General features: G+C 43.8%; 1 protein-coding gene across 2 annotated transcripts in view; it reads right to left on the bottom strand.

Annotated features, from left to right (window-relative positions):
- Arfgef3 (ARFGEF family member 3) overlaps nt 1–17774 on the bottom strand; it is a 152479-nt gene that overhangs the window by 67592 nt on the left and 67113 nt on the right. For both annotated transcript variants that reach the window (XM_075948204.1, XM_075948212.1), the window contains 4 exons: nt 10996–11064; nt 6475–6597; nt 2761–2803; nt 2016–2094 (listed from right to left, as the gene is read on the bottom strand). In XM_075948204.1, coding sequence (XP_075804319.1) covers nt 2016–2094; nt 2761–2803; nt 6475–6597; nt 10996–11064 — 314 coding nt within the window. The remainder of the gene's footprint in view (nt 1–2015; nt 2095–2760; nt 2804–6474; nt 6598–10995; nt 11065–17774) is intronic.

The following is a 17774-nucleotide window of genomic DNA, read 5'->3' as shown; positions in this document are numbered from 1 at the left end:
ACAACAGTCACAGAGTCATTTATAAGACTACACCCATAATACTACTCTCTTAAAGATAGCAAAGCTAAATGCCTGTAATACTTCCACACCAGGAAAAGCCCTGATGCCCTGGATGAGCCAGACTATATGATCACCTTTCAGGTCTTTGTGGCTCATGTTGGAACCACCAGTGTGCAAAGAATCATAAATTGAGGGCCAAGCATTTATAGGACCCAATTGAAGATTTTTTTTCTATCAATGAACAGTATACAGTTCAATTCTGTCATTTATAGGCCTTCAGGCTCATTCTGATTTATCCTGATGGCTATATTTTAATTATAAATCACCAGGATTACAAAGAAGAGACTTCTGTATAATTTAAAAGCTCGATTTTTTTTCATTATGAAGCTGTTAAAAGGCTTCATTTATTTCTTTCCAGTAATGACCACAATCTTTCTTAATTTTTTCAAAGTTTCAGTGACCTTCGCTGCATTTGCCATCAGTGCCAAGGCCTAGAGAGGGTGGGTGGGGAAGACCCATCTTTGATAGTGGCGACTCCTGCATTGCTGCCAGCCAGATGAGCCTTTCTGATGAACATCAATCAATGTTACCATTGAATGTTAAGAACAGACAAGACCTGTGCATAATGGTGACCAAGCGCATGGGCAACCACACTTGAACCACGGTTCAGGGCAGTACAGAGGGTGTATCCAGGAAGCTGACCAAATTCCCTCTCCTGTGAGAGGTGTCTTATAACATGAGGTCCTGCTTGTTGACCTGGCCACCTGGCTAGCTTAGCCGCAAAATAATCACACAGAAAGTCTGCAGTAATTATAAACTGATTGGCCCATTAGCTCAGATTTCTTATTAGCTCTTATAATGTATATTAATCCATTATTCTTATCTATGTTAGCCACATGGCTCAGTACATGTTTTAGAAGGGCAGGTCACATCCTACTTTTTTGGTGATCTGGGCAGGACTGGGAGGAATGGCTTCCTTCTTCCCAGAATTCTCCTGTTCTCATTGTGCCACCTCTACTTCCTGTCTGTTTTTTCCGCCTATACTTCCTGCCTGGCTACTGACCAATCAGCGCTTATTTAAAATATAACTGACAGATATAGAATTGTTCTCCTGCACCACTGCCTTCTTCTCTAGTGACAACTCAGCCACCAAATGTTTCCTTCACAGACTACATAGAAATTAAGATGCTGATGCTGGAACTGACCACACATCCTGACAAGACTCAATCCTTGAACATAACTCTTACTTTACTGTAAAATCACTTAACTGAAACTCAAATTATATTATGAAATCCTAATCTGCTTTTACTGGGTCCTCCTTAGTTTCCCAGGAAGTACATGCTCCCCCAATGTAACAAGTTAGGAAGTCTAATTTTGTTAGCCTGATGACCTTAGAGGGTGGGCATCAGTTGACTTTTAAGGAAGTTTGCTCATTTGTTCCTACAGTAATACTGAAATATTTTATATGGCATATATTATTTTACCTGATATACAATAAGTAATATATATTAATAATTGTCTAGAAGGTATAAACTTAGCATGCTTGTATTCTCTACCAAAATCCGAAAGCTAAGGACCATAGTAGGGAATGTCAGAAGAAAAAAGCTTGCATAGTCCAATCTTGTTACTAAGAGAGGACAAAAGTCCTGTCATGTCCCATGAGAAAGGTCATTGGCCGTCACACAGTAGAGCCATGCCCAAGCCAGGACCCACTCTTACAGCCACCAGCTCTGAGTCCCCCACTCTCTCCTCAGCTCTGGGATCAAGGGAATCACTCTTCTTTCTAGGTACTGTTGCCTCATTTTCACTTAAGACAATAATACACTTCAGTAATGGCATTTAATAAGCGGGGATGGACAGATATCTCTGAACGTATTTCTCAGGAATGACAGGTAACTGTCGGTGGGAGGGAACTACTGATGATGGATACTCTATAACGTCAATGATGTGACAAATAGAAGTTTTTTTCAAAGTGAACAGCTGTTGGATATCATCCAGGATGGAAGGGGACTTACTTTATGGAGGCTTGGAGCTTCTCACACAGGACAGCGAGGACAGAGACAACGTCATCACAGAGGGCCTCTACTGTAGCGCCTTCAAAACAGAGGAGGTGCAAGTATTAGACACCGGTGGGTGTCAGAAGTCCCCTCAATGCCCTTTCCATCCTGTGATTTAGATGGGTTTTTAAAGGATTTTAGATATGAGGCCTCTTTTAGGCTACCAGAACAATCATAGAAAAGAGAAGAAGGGACCAGAGCTACTCCTTTAAAACGAAAAACACACAAAGATAACCCTGGGGAAAAAAACAAAAGATCATTTCTCATTATAAGTAAATTACTTCTACAGTTATGCAAAGCTGTATGGTGAATTAAAAACAAGAACAACATAATTCTAGAATAACAACATTACATGTCACTCAGGTTTCTGTAACTCTCTGCTCAATTCTCATTTTAGCAATTAAACCTGGATCCATGGAGAATGAAAAATAGAAAAAAAAAGGAAGAAAGACAAGAAGGGAGGAGAGGGAGGGAGAACAAAAAGCCTCCAAATAGGAGGGATATAAGTGCTAATTTCCCTCACACAGTTGGCACAGGAGACTGTAGGAACAGAAAGAAGACAGCAGCTGGTTAGATAATGCTAAGCAAGGTGAAGCCAAGCAGAGCTCGGACCATCTTTACACCCTCAATTCCATGCATCAGGTAGGTATTCTTACACCCCAATCATTTAAAAAGGTCTAGAAAAAAAAACTAAACACAATACCTTGACTCCCGAATTCCTGCGGGACATCTGGGTTTTCAACTATCTAGTGAGGGAGACACATAGAGTTAGTTAGGAGATTCAGGCAAAGAGAGTCCTGATTCTTTGACATTGCAAAGTTCTAGGAAAGCAAAGGGCATCCTGGGTACTCTGGATGTCATACCCAAGCAATGCTGGAAGCATTTTACTGCTCACAACCCTAAGGAGAAAAACTGTGAGCATGTCAGGTTCCAAAATAAACTATTCGAGAGTTCAAACACTTCTTGGGATTTTAAGCCTCATGGTGTACTTTCATTGCTGGGCTAGAACTTGGGCAGTGTCCTATCTGAAGAGGTGAGTTAATCTTCGTGCAGACAATTTATTACAAGGTGACAGATACATTTTACCTGGCCCTAACAGATCTAGACACAGTCATAGGAAGAATCATCCTTGCTGGACTTGGAGATACAGGCTCAAAGATGAATACAGCTCAGAGCACCACCTTCCCGTTTGTTGGGGGAGCCTATTAACTTGTGACTGTCACACAGCCTATCTTGGCAGTTGTTAGATAGATCCAGAATTCCTAGAGCAGAGATACCGCCTAGGAAAAACAGGAAGTGAAAGGCTTACAGGTAAGACGGCTCATGTTTTCACAGCAGGTCTTACTCAGTGACTGTAGAGACTGGGAAGGAGGTGACTCAGTTTCCTTACAGCAGGATTTGTTTGATGGGCAAGCATTCTCATGCCAGTTAGCTACCTGACAGACACGTAAATCATCCCATGGTGCTGTAAGTTTTAAGACTCACTACAGGCACGCATGTCTACTGCTCTCTATTCAAAATCTGCAAATGCAGCTGCTATCATAGCAGATTTTGTGAGATGTTATATCCGTGTCTCCAAGACTGACATTTAAAGGTAGAGATATAGGGATAGTCCAGCCACTAGATATTTATATGTGGCAATTTCACTTTGAAAAATCAGCAGCTTATAAGTCAGCAATGAATGTGGTCATCTAAGTAACTCAATAATACAGTGAGATGATGACTCAGCATTTATAGGGATACAAAATCAGAACCGCAATCTGGCCTGGGAGAGGGGCGGGTGCTGCACACCTTATGTGGAAGGTGGACTTTATGCTAATACCTTTGTAGTTTACATTATTTACTGTCTTTCTGCTCTATCCAGGTCTTCCTAATTCTCAGTCGGCCCAGGATGTCTTTCCAGTGATGAGTCACGCTATAGAATATATATATATTCTTCCCAGGTAATCCTGAGTATCCCCTGGGGGTCGCATAACTTCCTTAGAGCAAACTTTATCATTCTGATAGACACTCCCCTTTAATCATTTTTGAAAAAAATATCTAGTTTTTAGGTGGAAAATCTGACAGTTCCCTCTACTAGACATCACAAATGCTTCCAAGGTTACCATCCAGAGGATTTCATTTTTCTGGGACAGGCAATGCATCTACAAAGGACAACTTGAGAAATATAAAGGAAGTCACAGGGAACAGCAATTGTCCACTTGATTTTGGACCTTGCCTGTGATTGGGGTGAGTCTAGATGGTCAGTGATGAGCAGGACCGGCAGGCTGACCACTCACGTGGGTGAGTCTAGACGGTCAGTGATGAGCAGGACCGGCAGGCTGACCACTCACGTGGGTGAGTCTAGACGGTCAGTGATGAGCAGGACCAGCAGGCTGACCACTCACGTGGGTGAGTCTAGACGGTCAGTGATGAGCAGGACCAGCAGGCTGACTGCTCACATAAAACTCAGGATGGAGACATAGAACCTCTGCAGTGTACAGCCAGACCGCCTCAGCTGTGCCTGCTACCATTCTTAAGGAAGCCTAAGCAATAGAAGACCGAGGCACATGACTTGACACCTAACATAGTTATATACTATTTAATGGTAGGGACATATTCTGAGAATGTCACTGCTAAGTGATTTTTGTCATTGTGTGACATAAATTATATGCACAAAACCCAAAATGATTTATCTTACCATACTGCTAGGCTATATGGCATGTTCTGTCACAGGTACAAACATTACCTTGCCCCAAATATTATATGACTGCCCTCTACTTATAATTCCAAAAATAAGAGTAAATGAACATAATTGGGGGTACTTTGAAATATTGCATTTAAGTGTTTTATTTCAAAATCTTAGGTATTATTAATAGTAGAATATTCAATTGTGTCACCAGTTAGCAAAGATGCAATATGATATTACTGTACAATTTTTTAGCATCTTAAATTTCTTCTTTTCTCCAAATATGGTTTCCATTTATAGATTCTTTTGAGCCAACATTCCTATACCTATCATATCTAAAGTCATAGAATAAATGAGATCATTTTTTAACTTGGGGTTAGCTAAAGTAACAGATAACTTGGTTTATCAGAAATTTGGACTTTGGGTATAGTAAATACAAAAGGGGAAAAATAACCAGTATTTGTTTCTCCAAATTATTGCTGCCTGCCTGCACCGGCTGCCAGAGTACAAGTAGATAAAGGACACTGGTAGTCAGAGTCCAGGCCTTAACTTTGCTTCCTTCAAGGAGAGCTCATTAATTTTATAGCTCAGTTATATCTCCGCAGGCTTTATTATCTCATCTGTAGAATAAGGAATGCAGAAAGTTGACTTGACTATCTGTAGGGTTTCTTTCAAGTCCACGGTTTCCTCGAAAATTAGAAAACAACTGAAGTACAAAAAATGAGAAATATTTTAAATTAAACTGCTGAGAAACCCATCTCTGTCTGCAATATTTCCAACCCCAACTGCGATTTCCTACCCTAAAAAATAACGAGCTCCATCTCAGTGAGCACGTGGTTGCGTTTTATGGGACTTTTAATGAGTTCTTATTACAGAGGCCGATTTTAAGGCCAGAGAAAAACACTTCTTTCAAAGACGTATGTCTTATTGACACTTCAAGAAGAAAACACCCCCCAAAAAAGGTGTGTTTCGGTCTCCTGGCCGCTCCTGTTAGGCCATCTGTGCAAGTTTGGAGAAGAATGCTCTAGTGGGCTCTGAGGTCATGAGATACACGCTGGCTCCGGAAGGTGGGGGACAACCTACTGTTATCATTTTATCACCACAGGAAATCACATCCAGACTCAGCATGCGATGAGCCGCTGCTTCTTTTCATTTTACAAGTTAACTACCACAATACGTTTTAAATTTTTTAAAAAATTATTTCGTGTGTATGGGTGTTTTGCCTGCATGTATATCTGTGTATTACGTGGACCCCTGATGCCTGAGGAGCCAGAAGAAGACATTGGCTCCCCCGGATCTGGAGTTACAGACACTTGTCAGCTGCCATGTGGGTGCTGGGAATTGAACCCAGGTTCTCTAGAAGAGCAGCCAGTGTTTCTAACTGCTGAGCCATCTCTCTAGCCACCTATGTGATGTTTTTAATAAAAAAAGATACTTAATAGCAAAAGTTTTAAGAAACAGATTTTTTAAAGGAAAAAAGGTAAAAACTTAAAACAATGATCAAAATTTTATTTTCATTATATTTTATTACAAAAACCATAAGGAAGAGCGCTCCATACTTTGGGGCTAAATAGGCAAATATATATAGCTAACCTTATATAAACATCCCAATAAAAAGCACTTCCCACTGTTTAAGTGGGAAGTAGCCATGGCAGCACGGGCGGGCCCAGGGCCTGGGACATATGGCACGTAAACACACACGTCATCACCAAACCCACGCGAGACATGCCATGTGATAAGCTAGCTCACCGTGTTCTCCTGCCTCTGTCGTAACTGTAAAGTCAGGTCGCTCAACATCTGGCTGAGAGTGGCCCGCACAGCAGTGTTGATACTGCGCTGGTGACAGCTGCATGTGTAGGTCTCGATGCACACCTGGGAAAGAGGCAGAATAATGCACATACACCAGACATCCGGTTATCACTGACAGTCCTCAGCATCGGGCAGCGAGAAGACCAGCTCTTTCAATTTTTCAATAAGCTCTTGCTCTCTTGTAACTGACGCCGGCCTTGCTCTGGGTTCTCTTGCTCTGGCCTCCAAATCCTTCTGAAAGGATCAGCGTGACTTTAAAGTATTTATTAATAAAAAATAACTAGCCATATTTTTTAAAATCCCTTTGGAAATTTGTTTTTATGCATTTGTGAACTCTTTCCCTGATCATTACCACTCTGATAAGCTCATGTTTCCAAGTTTCACAGGCAAATGCACATCTGCAGAGGGGGGGGATGTTGTGAACCAAACAATCTTCCCTCCCTCCCTTCCTCCCTCCCTCCCTCCCTCCCTCCCTCCCTCCCTCCCTCCCTCCCTTTCTTTTGTATTTCAAGACAGGGTTTCTCTGCAGCTTTGGAGCCTATCCTGGAACTTGCTCTGTAGATCAGGCTGGCCTTGAACTCTCAGAGATCCAACCGCCTCTGCCTCCAGAGTGCTGGGATTAAAGGCATGCACCACCACTGCCCTACAAACTGAACAATTCTAAGTAAAGCTCAGATGGTGGAGAAAGCTCCGTTTGGTTCACAGCAGCATTGAATGTGGGAAATCTCGGAGCTATAATGGGTTTGACTGTGTGATACCTGTCGCTGTGTTTGGTGAACAATGACAAAGGTAGAATGACCTGTGGGAAGAAGTGTTTTCTGGCCACTGAGCTGCCCCCGCCTGAGGCTTACTGTGATCCAGCTCAGACTATTAGGTGGGAAGCCACAGGCTTGGGTTTTTCTACATACAGGGAGCCTCGTCATGAAGTGTGTCTTCTGAGGAAACGCTGAAAGTCCTGCTCACTGAATTCTTTCACAAGCAGTGCATTCTATTGGGAGGTGGCACTCCAAAGCAAAAGTGACCCGCACTCACGAGGTGACACTCAGCCTCATAGGCCACATGCCAACTGAGAGCCCGAGAGCCTGGACCACTGTGAGGGAAAGATGCACAGTGCTACCGTCCTGCCTATTTTCCCTTCTCTGTTCTGATGGAAACGCCTCCTTGGATCTGTGATTCTGAATCTCTAGTTAAAGCTAAAAAGGCTTGTTGGTGACTAGTTATGGAGAAATCCCAGATTTGGGGGTGGGGGTAGGATCTCTTACTTGATATTGACTCTGAATGTCATGGCTTTTGAGGGTTCAGAGCTCTGATTCTCAAAGCTGCAAGGATGGGCCTAGCAATGAATGCCTGCTTAAAATGTGCCTCCTTTTCTTTCTCTCCACAAGGCCCTCTGTTCTTAGAGAGAGGGAAACAGAAAAAAGAAAAAGATGGAATACACCGACCAAACCGAATTTCAGTTGAATTGTTCCTAGAAAGTCAGTGTATGTTTTACTTTGGGCAACAACGCCAGATAGAGAAGTTCGCTGAATTTTCTTTTAGATCTCAGTTTGAAAGGAAAAATCCTGCTAAGTTTGGCATATGCGGAAAAACTATCTTCTTCCTCCATCGTGTTTGTTGTGTTCTGTGTTTGGGGCTTACACTAGTGCATTACACTGACCTAAGAAACTCTGCTTCACTAATTCCCACACCACTCCAACTAGGGCCTTCTGCTGAGTCCAGTTTTACTGAGACCCAGCCTTTCCCCTATGAACTGGCCCCAAAACGAAGTGTTCTCATTATTCTATGTGTTTTCCAACTACAACCAATGCCACTCAGGACCATCGAATCAGAGGTAAACAGAGATGCGAAAATCCCTGCAGTGAAAGACCAGCCCCCTCGATGTCCATCTAGTAACAAGTAAGTAATCCATGAACAGACAGGCTAGAGGGGTCAAACCAGGACCAACAGAGAGATGGGAGCCCAGGGCAGAAAGGAAAAGGGAAGGGCTTCGGGCTGTGAAGAAACCCCAGAGAACATTTCTTCACTTTTGTGGACTGAACTTGTTCAAGGTGACAGGTCCACATATTGCCAACAGCAACCGCATCCCTATTTAACTTCCTCTGTAAAAACAGTATGTCTCAATTATCTAATTAAACACCTACGGAAAGGCCGTCATTTTCTAAGACTGATGGTACCCAGTGAGCATCAGAGCAGAGTGGTTAATAGCAGCATGTGCTTGCAATCCAGTCTATGTTTTCTGGAGGACGGAGCTGCAGGGGTGAGGGAGGATATGGGGGTACTGGGGGGTGAGCAGAATTCGGGTGAATGATGTGACATTTCCAAAGAACAAATAAAGAAATTATGTATAAAAAGAAAAAAATAGCAAGCTGCAGAAACTAGGGCAGGAAAATTAACTTTCCTCGGCTTGGGGTTCTTTATTTAGCAGGGGTGGAGTAGAGAGTAAAGGAGAACGAAGATACAGAGCCATGCTCTCGGGACTTGATGACAGATAGCTTTTATTAATCATTGTTTTGGAAAAGACAGATGACAGTGGGTAGGAGGAGTAATAAAGAAAGATCCTTAGAAATAAGATTGTTAGCAAACAAGACCTAACAACCATGATTCCGAAAGAGATTTTCCCTGAGATCAACAAGCTTGCTTTGGTGGGGGGTGGGGGTAGGGGGGAAACTAGAAATTCCTAGGATTCAATAAGGCAAAACTATCAAATACATATTTCAAACCAGCTTTAGACAGCTTTTGGCTATGATTCGCCTTATCTTTTATGGAAGCTCTTGACAATTTCTGTGCCCTCGGTCTTTCCCTATAGTTAGGGAGTAACTGTCTTTGGAAAACGCAACACGTCTCCTAACCTATGCACAATGCTAAAAGAACCCTTGGTTTAACCTTGACCATCAGGACTGTGCGCCCACGTGGAGGACTGGTAATGGCAGTCATGAACCTGAATCGCTAACAATGCTTGCTTATTTTGTAATTGCCCGTTTAACAAATCTGGTCATTTTTGTTCTACTAAATTCCTCATGTAACAAAGAAGTGGAGACCTTTTCTGATTAGAGGTTAATGTAGCGAACTCCTGTTCAACACACAGACCAAGATTGCCTTCATATTTACATTCTGAAAGCTTAATGATCCCTTCAGAGTCTCAACAGCACCTCCGGAAAACAGGCTCATTTTTCCTACTTAAGTACACATCTCACTTCCTGATCAACAGGTTTCAGGGTAAGCGACATCCTGAATGATCATCACTGTCTACCACAGAGAGGCCAAAGAAGAGCTGGATTCCTTCCCGCCATCCCCAGAGGAGTTTTGCATGCCTTACAGAGTTTGTTTTGTTTTTCCTAAGTTGTTCCCCTAACTATTTTAAAAAGACAATGGTGAACACTGTACTCTGGTCTACCCTACAACCATTTGTGTGGAATGCTGGTTTTGAGTCTAACTAGAACAACCAGGCTATGAGGTGGAGTGATTGTGATGGGGGGGGGGAGGGAGAGGGGGAGGGGGGGAGGGAGGGAGGGAGGGAGGGAAGGAGGGAGGGAGGGAGAGGGAAACTTAGGAGACCCCCTCAGGATGAGGGTGGCAAGAGCCAACCAAACAGGGAAGCACCTGAGCACACTCATTCACTATGAGCTTATATACACACCAAGACACATAAACGCCCCCCTCCCCCTGTAATGTTTATCCATCTCTACAAATCTGCGATTGAAAGCGGCTTCATGTGTGCTATGCGCTAGGTAACTTTTCCTTTGACAGCCATGGACAGTTTCCACATTCTCCAGACTTTCAGAAATGATTTCCAAATGCAGAGCAGCATTGCTGCTTCATGGTCTGAACATGTACTCCTTCCGGAACAAGCCATGCTGAAAACATTCTTTTCAAGGAATGGAAGGGAAACTCTAGCAGGCAGAGTGAAGCTCAGCTCTGAGAGGACACTGTTTTCAGACATGAAGGCACACGCCAGACTTTCAAGGAGCCAGGTTTTCTGCTGGACATATTTTGGAACGTGCTGGAAGGCACATGCGACTTTAGTGGAGCACAGATGGGAAAGACGGACCTTGTCAATGACAGCCACAGAATGCGTTTCTCAGGGCAGACAGAATTGGATCAATAAAACATTTTATAAATCTCACACTTGGCTTCTTACACAGGACGTTTCAACAGAAAACGCTTTGCAATTATTCTTAGGGAAAAAGCAGACTGAGAAAGGACAAGCCCGGGTGCAGTGGAGTGGGAGCCTGGTTCTGTCGCTTTCATATGTGAAGTCTCAAGCCTGCAGAGTTATGACCCATGGTGTTAGGAGTAAGGGTGGCTGGTCACCCAGTGTGTTTCCCACCAAGCAAACCAGCAGGGACTCCCCAGAGTCATCGGAGAAGTGGTCAGAGTCTCTCTGCTGGAACTCAGATCTAGACAAGCACCCCCCCCCCCCAAGTCAGGGAGAGACCCACTGTGAGCAGCTGGCATACTCACCTCTGCGATCTTCAGCACGGCACTCCCATTCAGGTCAAATGTTGGGGTGTAGGTGATGCACAGCAAAACCTAGACCCCCACAAGAAGTGGAGGAAGGAGGGAGAGAGAGAGTTAAAATATAGGAATATGTTCGAGTGGTGGCTTGAATTAAAATGGCTCCCAGAGGCTCATGTGTCTGCATGCTTAGTCCCCAGGGGAACTGTTATGAAGGGCTAGAAGTGTATCCCTTTAGGAGGAGGTGTGTCACTGGGGGTGGGCTTTGAGGTTTCCAAAGCCCACACCAGGCCCTAGTACATTCTCTTGCCCTTCTCCTTTTCCCTTCCTTTCCTCTCTCCTCCCTCTCCCCTCTTCTCTGCCTGCTGTCCATGGATCAAGATGAAGGCTCCCAGATACATTTCCCAAACCTTCTCCATCTTCTGCGCTAGACTGAAATGTCACTGTGATTGCCTATTCTTAACCCTTCCCAATGCCACATGGGTTTAGACATTCTTTTATATTACTTTCTTCTCTCCTATAACTGTCCCCAGGCTGCTCCATGGCATTTTCTTACTTTCTGGTCTCGGATTCTTTTTCTTCCCCAAGATATATAGTTAAATGGTTGATGGCATTCACAAGATCTTCACGAGTCATTACATATTCTTCTTTCTACTAGAAGAGCCATTAACACACTGGTCAGTAAGAGCCTCTGGCATTTAACAATCACTTCTACTTCCTGGGCAGGAATCCAGACTCCCACCTCTCTGTGCCTTCTGACTTCTCTTGCTGGAGAAAAACAGACAGGCAAGTGCCGGAGCCTTCTGCCTGACCCCAAACCCAACAGCTGTGCCCATCGGTAGTGTGGCTGCCAGAGACAACCTTCGGGGACTTCCCTCATCTGGTTCCATTAGTGAAAGAATAGAGAAACCAGAACATATACCTAATACAGGATATGTGCTTAATCAGCACACTAAAACCCAATGGTGCCATTGTTTGGTAAGAAAGACCTGTTTCTCAGCATGTCAGTCTGAGCTGCTGGCTAAGCCAGCCCCAGGAGGTTGGCCTCTTCTTCAGAGAAAGCAAACTGTATAACTAAAGAAAGAATGGATTTTTATTGCCAACTTGTGTCACCAGATTTATTAATATTAATATTGCCAAGTTGTGTCACCAGATTAGACAAGTTATTTGTGGGCTCTCTCCCCAAAATTTTCTATCCATACAGTGGCTTTATATCCGAGTTGACTCCAGATAAAAGCCAGTTCTGGGTCATTGTGCCTAGAGAAAAGGGACTATGGGAGTGACTCTTTGACCCCATGGGATGTGGATGTCCTATAACTGCCATATTTTGAAGCTGGGCTTGGTAGTCAAGGAAGGGTAAGGACAATGGGGTCATCTCAGATATTGCTTGGAGGGAGTTCTGTCTTCTGTGCCGCCACAATACACAAGCCTAGTGTGTTGCCTGAAGCCTCTGTCCTTGGCTTTTCCTACATGGCTCCTGTAAGGCTCCTCTCATGGACTCCCTGTGGGTCTCATCTTCCAGGCTTCCACCTGAGGTGTCACCACTGTGGAGACCCCATCCCCTCTAATACCCTCCTTCACATGGCTCTGTCACACCTGGCACACACCCCACATCATTAGTTACCGCCTTATTTCTGCATTTACACTCTCCCCTAGGCTCTCCTGCTCACCCATCCCCTCTAATACCCTCCTTCACATGGCTCTGTCACACCTGGAACACACCCCACATCATTAGTTACTGCCTTATTTCTGCATTTACACTCTCCCCTAGGCTCTCCTGCTCACCCATCCCCTCTAATACCCTCCTTCACATGGCTCTGTCACACCTGGCACACACCCCACATCATTAGTTACCGCCTTATTTCTGCATTTACACTCTCCCCTAGGCTCTCCTGCTCATTGTGCACTCGGGACACACTCATCAGATGCTTTCTTGCTTTAATATTTTCCCACATGTCTCAGCCTCCTTTGCTTCTCTTTCTACACCATGTCTCTGGCTAAAGGAAAGAAGGTTAAGAAGTTGATGGGTGGAGGTGGCACGGATGGTCTTTGGTCTCTTGTGGGCTTGAGAATATTGGCAAAAACGCTGGCAACTGGTAGCATTTTATAAGATGCTGAAGGCAGGTATTTGTCTGAGCTATTTAACCACGAACAGTCCTTACAGGACTGCCTATCCAGTTCCTCATGTATTCATCTGAGGTGCCAAAAAGTAGGCTTGGAAAGATTTCCCAATCTGACCCAGTTTACAAAAGCAAGAGCTTCATTTAGGCAGCAGAGCTCAGAACTGGGCATCTTTGGGGAGACAGGGAGGACTATAAAGCGGCAGTATTCAATGAAGAAGTCTCGGGAGGGGCTCATAGAAAACTCATTTCTGCACATGATAGGAAATCTTGGCATGAGAAACCTAGCATGTGCAGGGGGAGGCCCCCAGCCAGGGTGCACAGAAAGCCAGGGATCTCCTACCCCAGCCCCCTCCCTGGCAATGCTGGGGAAGACAGGCTTTGCACATCCATGTCTAGCTACCAGTATCCACAGACTGAGTTAACTGGAAAAAGGAAAACCAACAAGCTGAAAACAATGAGAGGAAGTAAGGCACATTAATAAGGTAGTGTGTTGTGTGGACAACACCCTGGGTCTTAACTGTGGAGCTGATGGTATCCATGACCTCCCATGACTCACGAGATAAAGGGCGTGATATCTGGCCCGGCTGCTGGAGCAAGGAGCAAAAACATGATAAACAGAGTGACCATTCTGCCCCTGATGCTCAGCAAGTCCTAATCCACCAGAACACAACACAGACAGGGTGTAGGAAACACAAGAGAAGAGCAAATTAATTTAGCATCTGGCTTTCTGCAGATAACGAGCAAGCACAAGTTTGCATTAACGCTCTGAGCACGCCGGCTCCAACGAAAACAAGAGTACTTAAATATCGAGGGCAATTCTGTTAGAGATGCATCCTTCCCAGGGAGAGGAAAGCATAGTGATTACATTAACCCTAAGACAAGAACTTGAGCGCCAGGCAGCATCTAGCAATTGAGCTGACTGGAGCTGCCTCAATAAAGGAGCAAAACAGAGAAAACAAAGGCCAAGTCTTCCATGGAGAGAAAAAGAACATTACCAGGGCTCCTAAAAATCCTGAATCATTTTTTAAAAAATATATTAATTGGATAGCAGATATGTGTAAGCAGTAACCCCTCACCAAAAACGTATCTAGAAACTTGGATTACAAAATGATTATAATTGGGTTGGAAAAGAGACATTTGGGCTGGGGAGACATCTTCACTGTCAAGCGTCTGCCTTCTACACAGAGGGCTGAGTTCAACCCACAGAACCCACACAAAAGCACTGAATGGTGACGCACATATATTAACTCAGTGGTGGGGAGGTGGAGACAAGCAGATCCATGAGGGTCACTGACCAGCCAACTAGCTTACCTGGGAAGTCCCAGCCCAGTAAGAAGTTGTCCTCTGGCCTCACACTCACGAACACACATGTACACTCACACCTAAACACATATATGAACACCCCCCCCCATGCACACACATGGCGGGGGGATAAAGCTGATCGATTACATTGAGCATGTATGTTGCTGTTTTTTAAGACAACATTAAGTTGGGGGGAAGCGTGCTGGGGAATCCCGGAGGAGTTGGAGGGAGACAGTAGGGGTGGTGTGATCATAGTTCATTGTATATATGCCTGAAATTCTGGACCAATTGAAAAGGGAATCCGGAAATACGGTCACACTGGGAATAGACAGGAGGGCGCGGCTTGATAAAAAGGGGGTGTGTGAAACAATAGTGTGCTCTTCCGCGTGGGAATATCCTGGACCACTCTCCAAAGGGGTGTGTCACAACTGCGGCTCTCCCTCACTCACACCCCGCCCTGTGACTGTGATCATGAGTGGGGCTATGAGATCAGAGTCACAGAGTTATCGTGACACGACTGGGCCCCGCAGTTCAGGGTATTGTGTGACTTTGTTTGTGCCCTTTGGGCCCTTGTCTTTAAAATCCCCCCCCCCAAAAGATATCCAGATGAATGAATACATTAAAGAAATGCTTAATTAAAAATAGTGCAAGGGGGAAGGACTAGGGAACTCCTAGTGGCTGCCCATGTTTGGAAGCTGGATATCATTCTACCACTGTGCTTTGCCCATGTTTGGAAGCCGGATATCACTCTACCACTGTGCCCTGCCCATTTTTTTCTGTTCTAGCCAGTGCAGCTGAACTCTCTCAACTCCACATTCCCATACACTTTTTAGGCACTCTATTAGATACTGACAATATAACACACTTTGCAGAACAAGACGAGTTTCCTAGAATGCATAATGTAAAACCTTACTGCTAAAATGATCTCAGGAAGAAAACTCAGAAGTCGGATTTATATAGCCTTTTCTCGGGGTGGTTTATATTTACTGCTTTAATCAGTGACCCCCTTCAGGAACCCTCCCCAGCTGACTAATAACCATGTTAGTAGTAAGATCTCCCTTTATGATGGCCGTCTTGGCTGCAGTACTTGCTGGGCATTGTTGTGGGTTCCTGTCATGCTCAGTGTCTTCTCTGCATTATGAGTGATCAGCCTCACAGAGTCTCAGTGGGACTTTAGTCATTATTATAATGTGGATGGGCAGGACCATTAGAGGGCCTGATGGCACACAGGAAAACTCTTCTGAAAATCTCACTGTGATTGGCTAGAGGGAGTTTATAACCTCCATGTAAGATATACAGATATAGATATATCTTCACTCACACACACACACACACACACACACACACACACACACACACACACACCCTTAAATGGAAAATCTGAAATGCTTCCAAGTCAGAAATTCTGAGTGCTGAACTCAAAATAGCTTTGGATTTTAGAGCATTTCAGAGTTTGAATTTTGGAGTAGAGATTCTCAAATATTCCAAAAAAACCTGAAAAATTTAGACATTTAAGACACTTTGGACCCAAGCATTTCATATGAAGCGATCTTTATTCTGTAATACTGCAATTCCAGTTGCTCTGGCTGGGCAAAATAAGATGTGGTAAGCCTCCACTAAGGATGCCCAGAATTCTGGCAAGAAATGTCTCCCTCTGTACGCAGAAATCACTGCTATAGCCAGTAGGATCCTCCATGAGACTTCCTTCCACTCAGCTGTTCCGGTATTGGTTCTTCAATAGTGTATAGACACTATTGTACAATAGTGTATGCAATACTGTATAAAACAGTGTAAAGACTCTTTCCTTTACACTCACCAACGTATATGCTGACATTTTAGGATGTATGAGCTGAAGAAGCCAGTTTGTGAGGATTCCAAATGAATCCTTCGCCACACCATTGCCAGATGTGAGGGAATGACTCTTGAAGTCAAGAGGCGGCAACCCCATATCCACTTGACACATGCTTGTGTGTGGCATTGTTTGGGCTCCCATTCATTCATTCATTCATTCACTCATTCATTCATTCATGCAACAAATCCTGACTGAGATGGACTAGGGGTCTGATTCAGGACTAGGTGCTTGGCAGACACCAGTGAACAAAAACATATGATCCCCATTCTCCTAGATCAAACATCTGGCATGAAAACAGCCATAACATAAATGATTTCAATAAGCCATGGAGAACACTGCCTGGGGAAACGCACTGCATTCTACAGAGGTGGATCCAGGCCTCCTACATAATAGCCAAGTTGTAAAGCTCTGACTCTAAATATAATGTCGGTAACATACATAATTGATTAATTAAATTCAGGGGAGACAGAAAGGGTGCTACCTAAAAAGGTACTAAGAAGTGAGCTAACTTAAGGGAGCCAATATGATCTCGAGGCTCCTGAGGGGTGCGGGGAAACATAAAGATATAAGATACCTTCTTATTTCTATAACTATTAAAAATAAACTTTTGCACAGGTATTTCTTGGAGGGGCTATGGTCTAATTTTTCAAACTATGAAGTGTAATTTATAAATCAAGCTAATAAACTAAATAAGATACTGAGAAAGTGAATGCAGTCCAAGGACAGCCATTCACTCACCTCTCCTCCGGGATGAAGTCTGAATGCCCAGGACATCTCCAAACCCAACTCCGGCTGTGCATCTTAGCATCTCATGTACACTGGGCTGAGCTTTAACAGGAAACAAAAAATCATTGCAGAAAAAATTTTTCTGTAATGAATTTTTGTTGTGTAATGTCTATTTGTGTGTGTGTGTGTGTGTGTTTGGTAATGTAACACTTCAGATTGTCTTTTCCTTTAAGTTGGCAACAATAAGAACAGAAAATCCTGTGATGCTCCTTAGCCATGTAGGAGACAGAGTCTTCCCCTTGTTGTCCAGGCATAAGCAAAAAAACAGTTTCCATCTTCTGGAGGTTGAGAATTAGTAACATTGTTTGTCTCTAGAGGAAAAAAAAATCTTATATAAACCTATAGAACTTCAGAGAACATTTTCTTTTTTGAAGCTTAAAATGTGGTGGCCAAAGCTAACTAACTATCTTTACCGATTTCTATCACAGTTGGTCAGAATCAGTACTGCAGACAATGTGGGCTGAGTAAATCTTAGAGAAAAAGATCGTGTGCATTGTAAGAACATCACAGCGTCCTGAGTGTCTATCCAACAGATGACAGAGGTGCCTCCTTCCCCACTGGTTGTCATAACCAAAGGGTCTCCTAGACATGTCCAGATATTTCCTTGCCCCTACACACCTGCCCCAGCTGAGAACCACCATTTTGGATTATTCACACTCGTGTGAACATAGCCAGTGGCATCTCTAAAACCTTGATTTTGCTGATTTATAATCAGGCCTGGA

The sequence above is a fragment of the Microtus pennsylvanicus genome, chromosome 1 (assembly GCF_037038515.1).
Source record: "Microtus pennsylvanicus isolate mMicPen1 chromosome 1, mMicPen1.hap1, whole genome shotgun sequence".
NCBI classification, from domain to species: domain Eukaryota; kingdom Metazoa; phylum Chordata; class Mammalia; order Rodentia; family Cricetidae; genus Microtus; species Microtus pennsylvanicus.
Note: the sequence above shows the minus strand (reverse complement) of the source record. Positions and strands in the feature narration are given on the sequence as shown.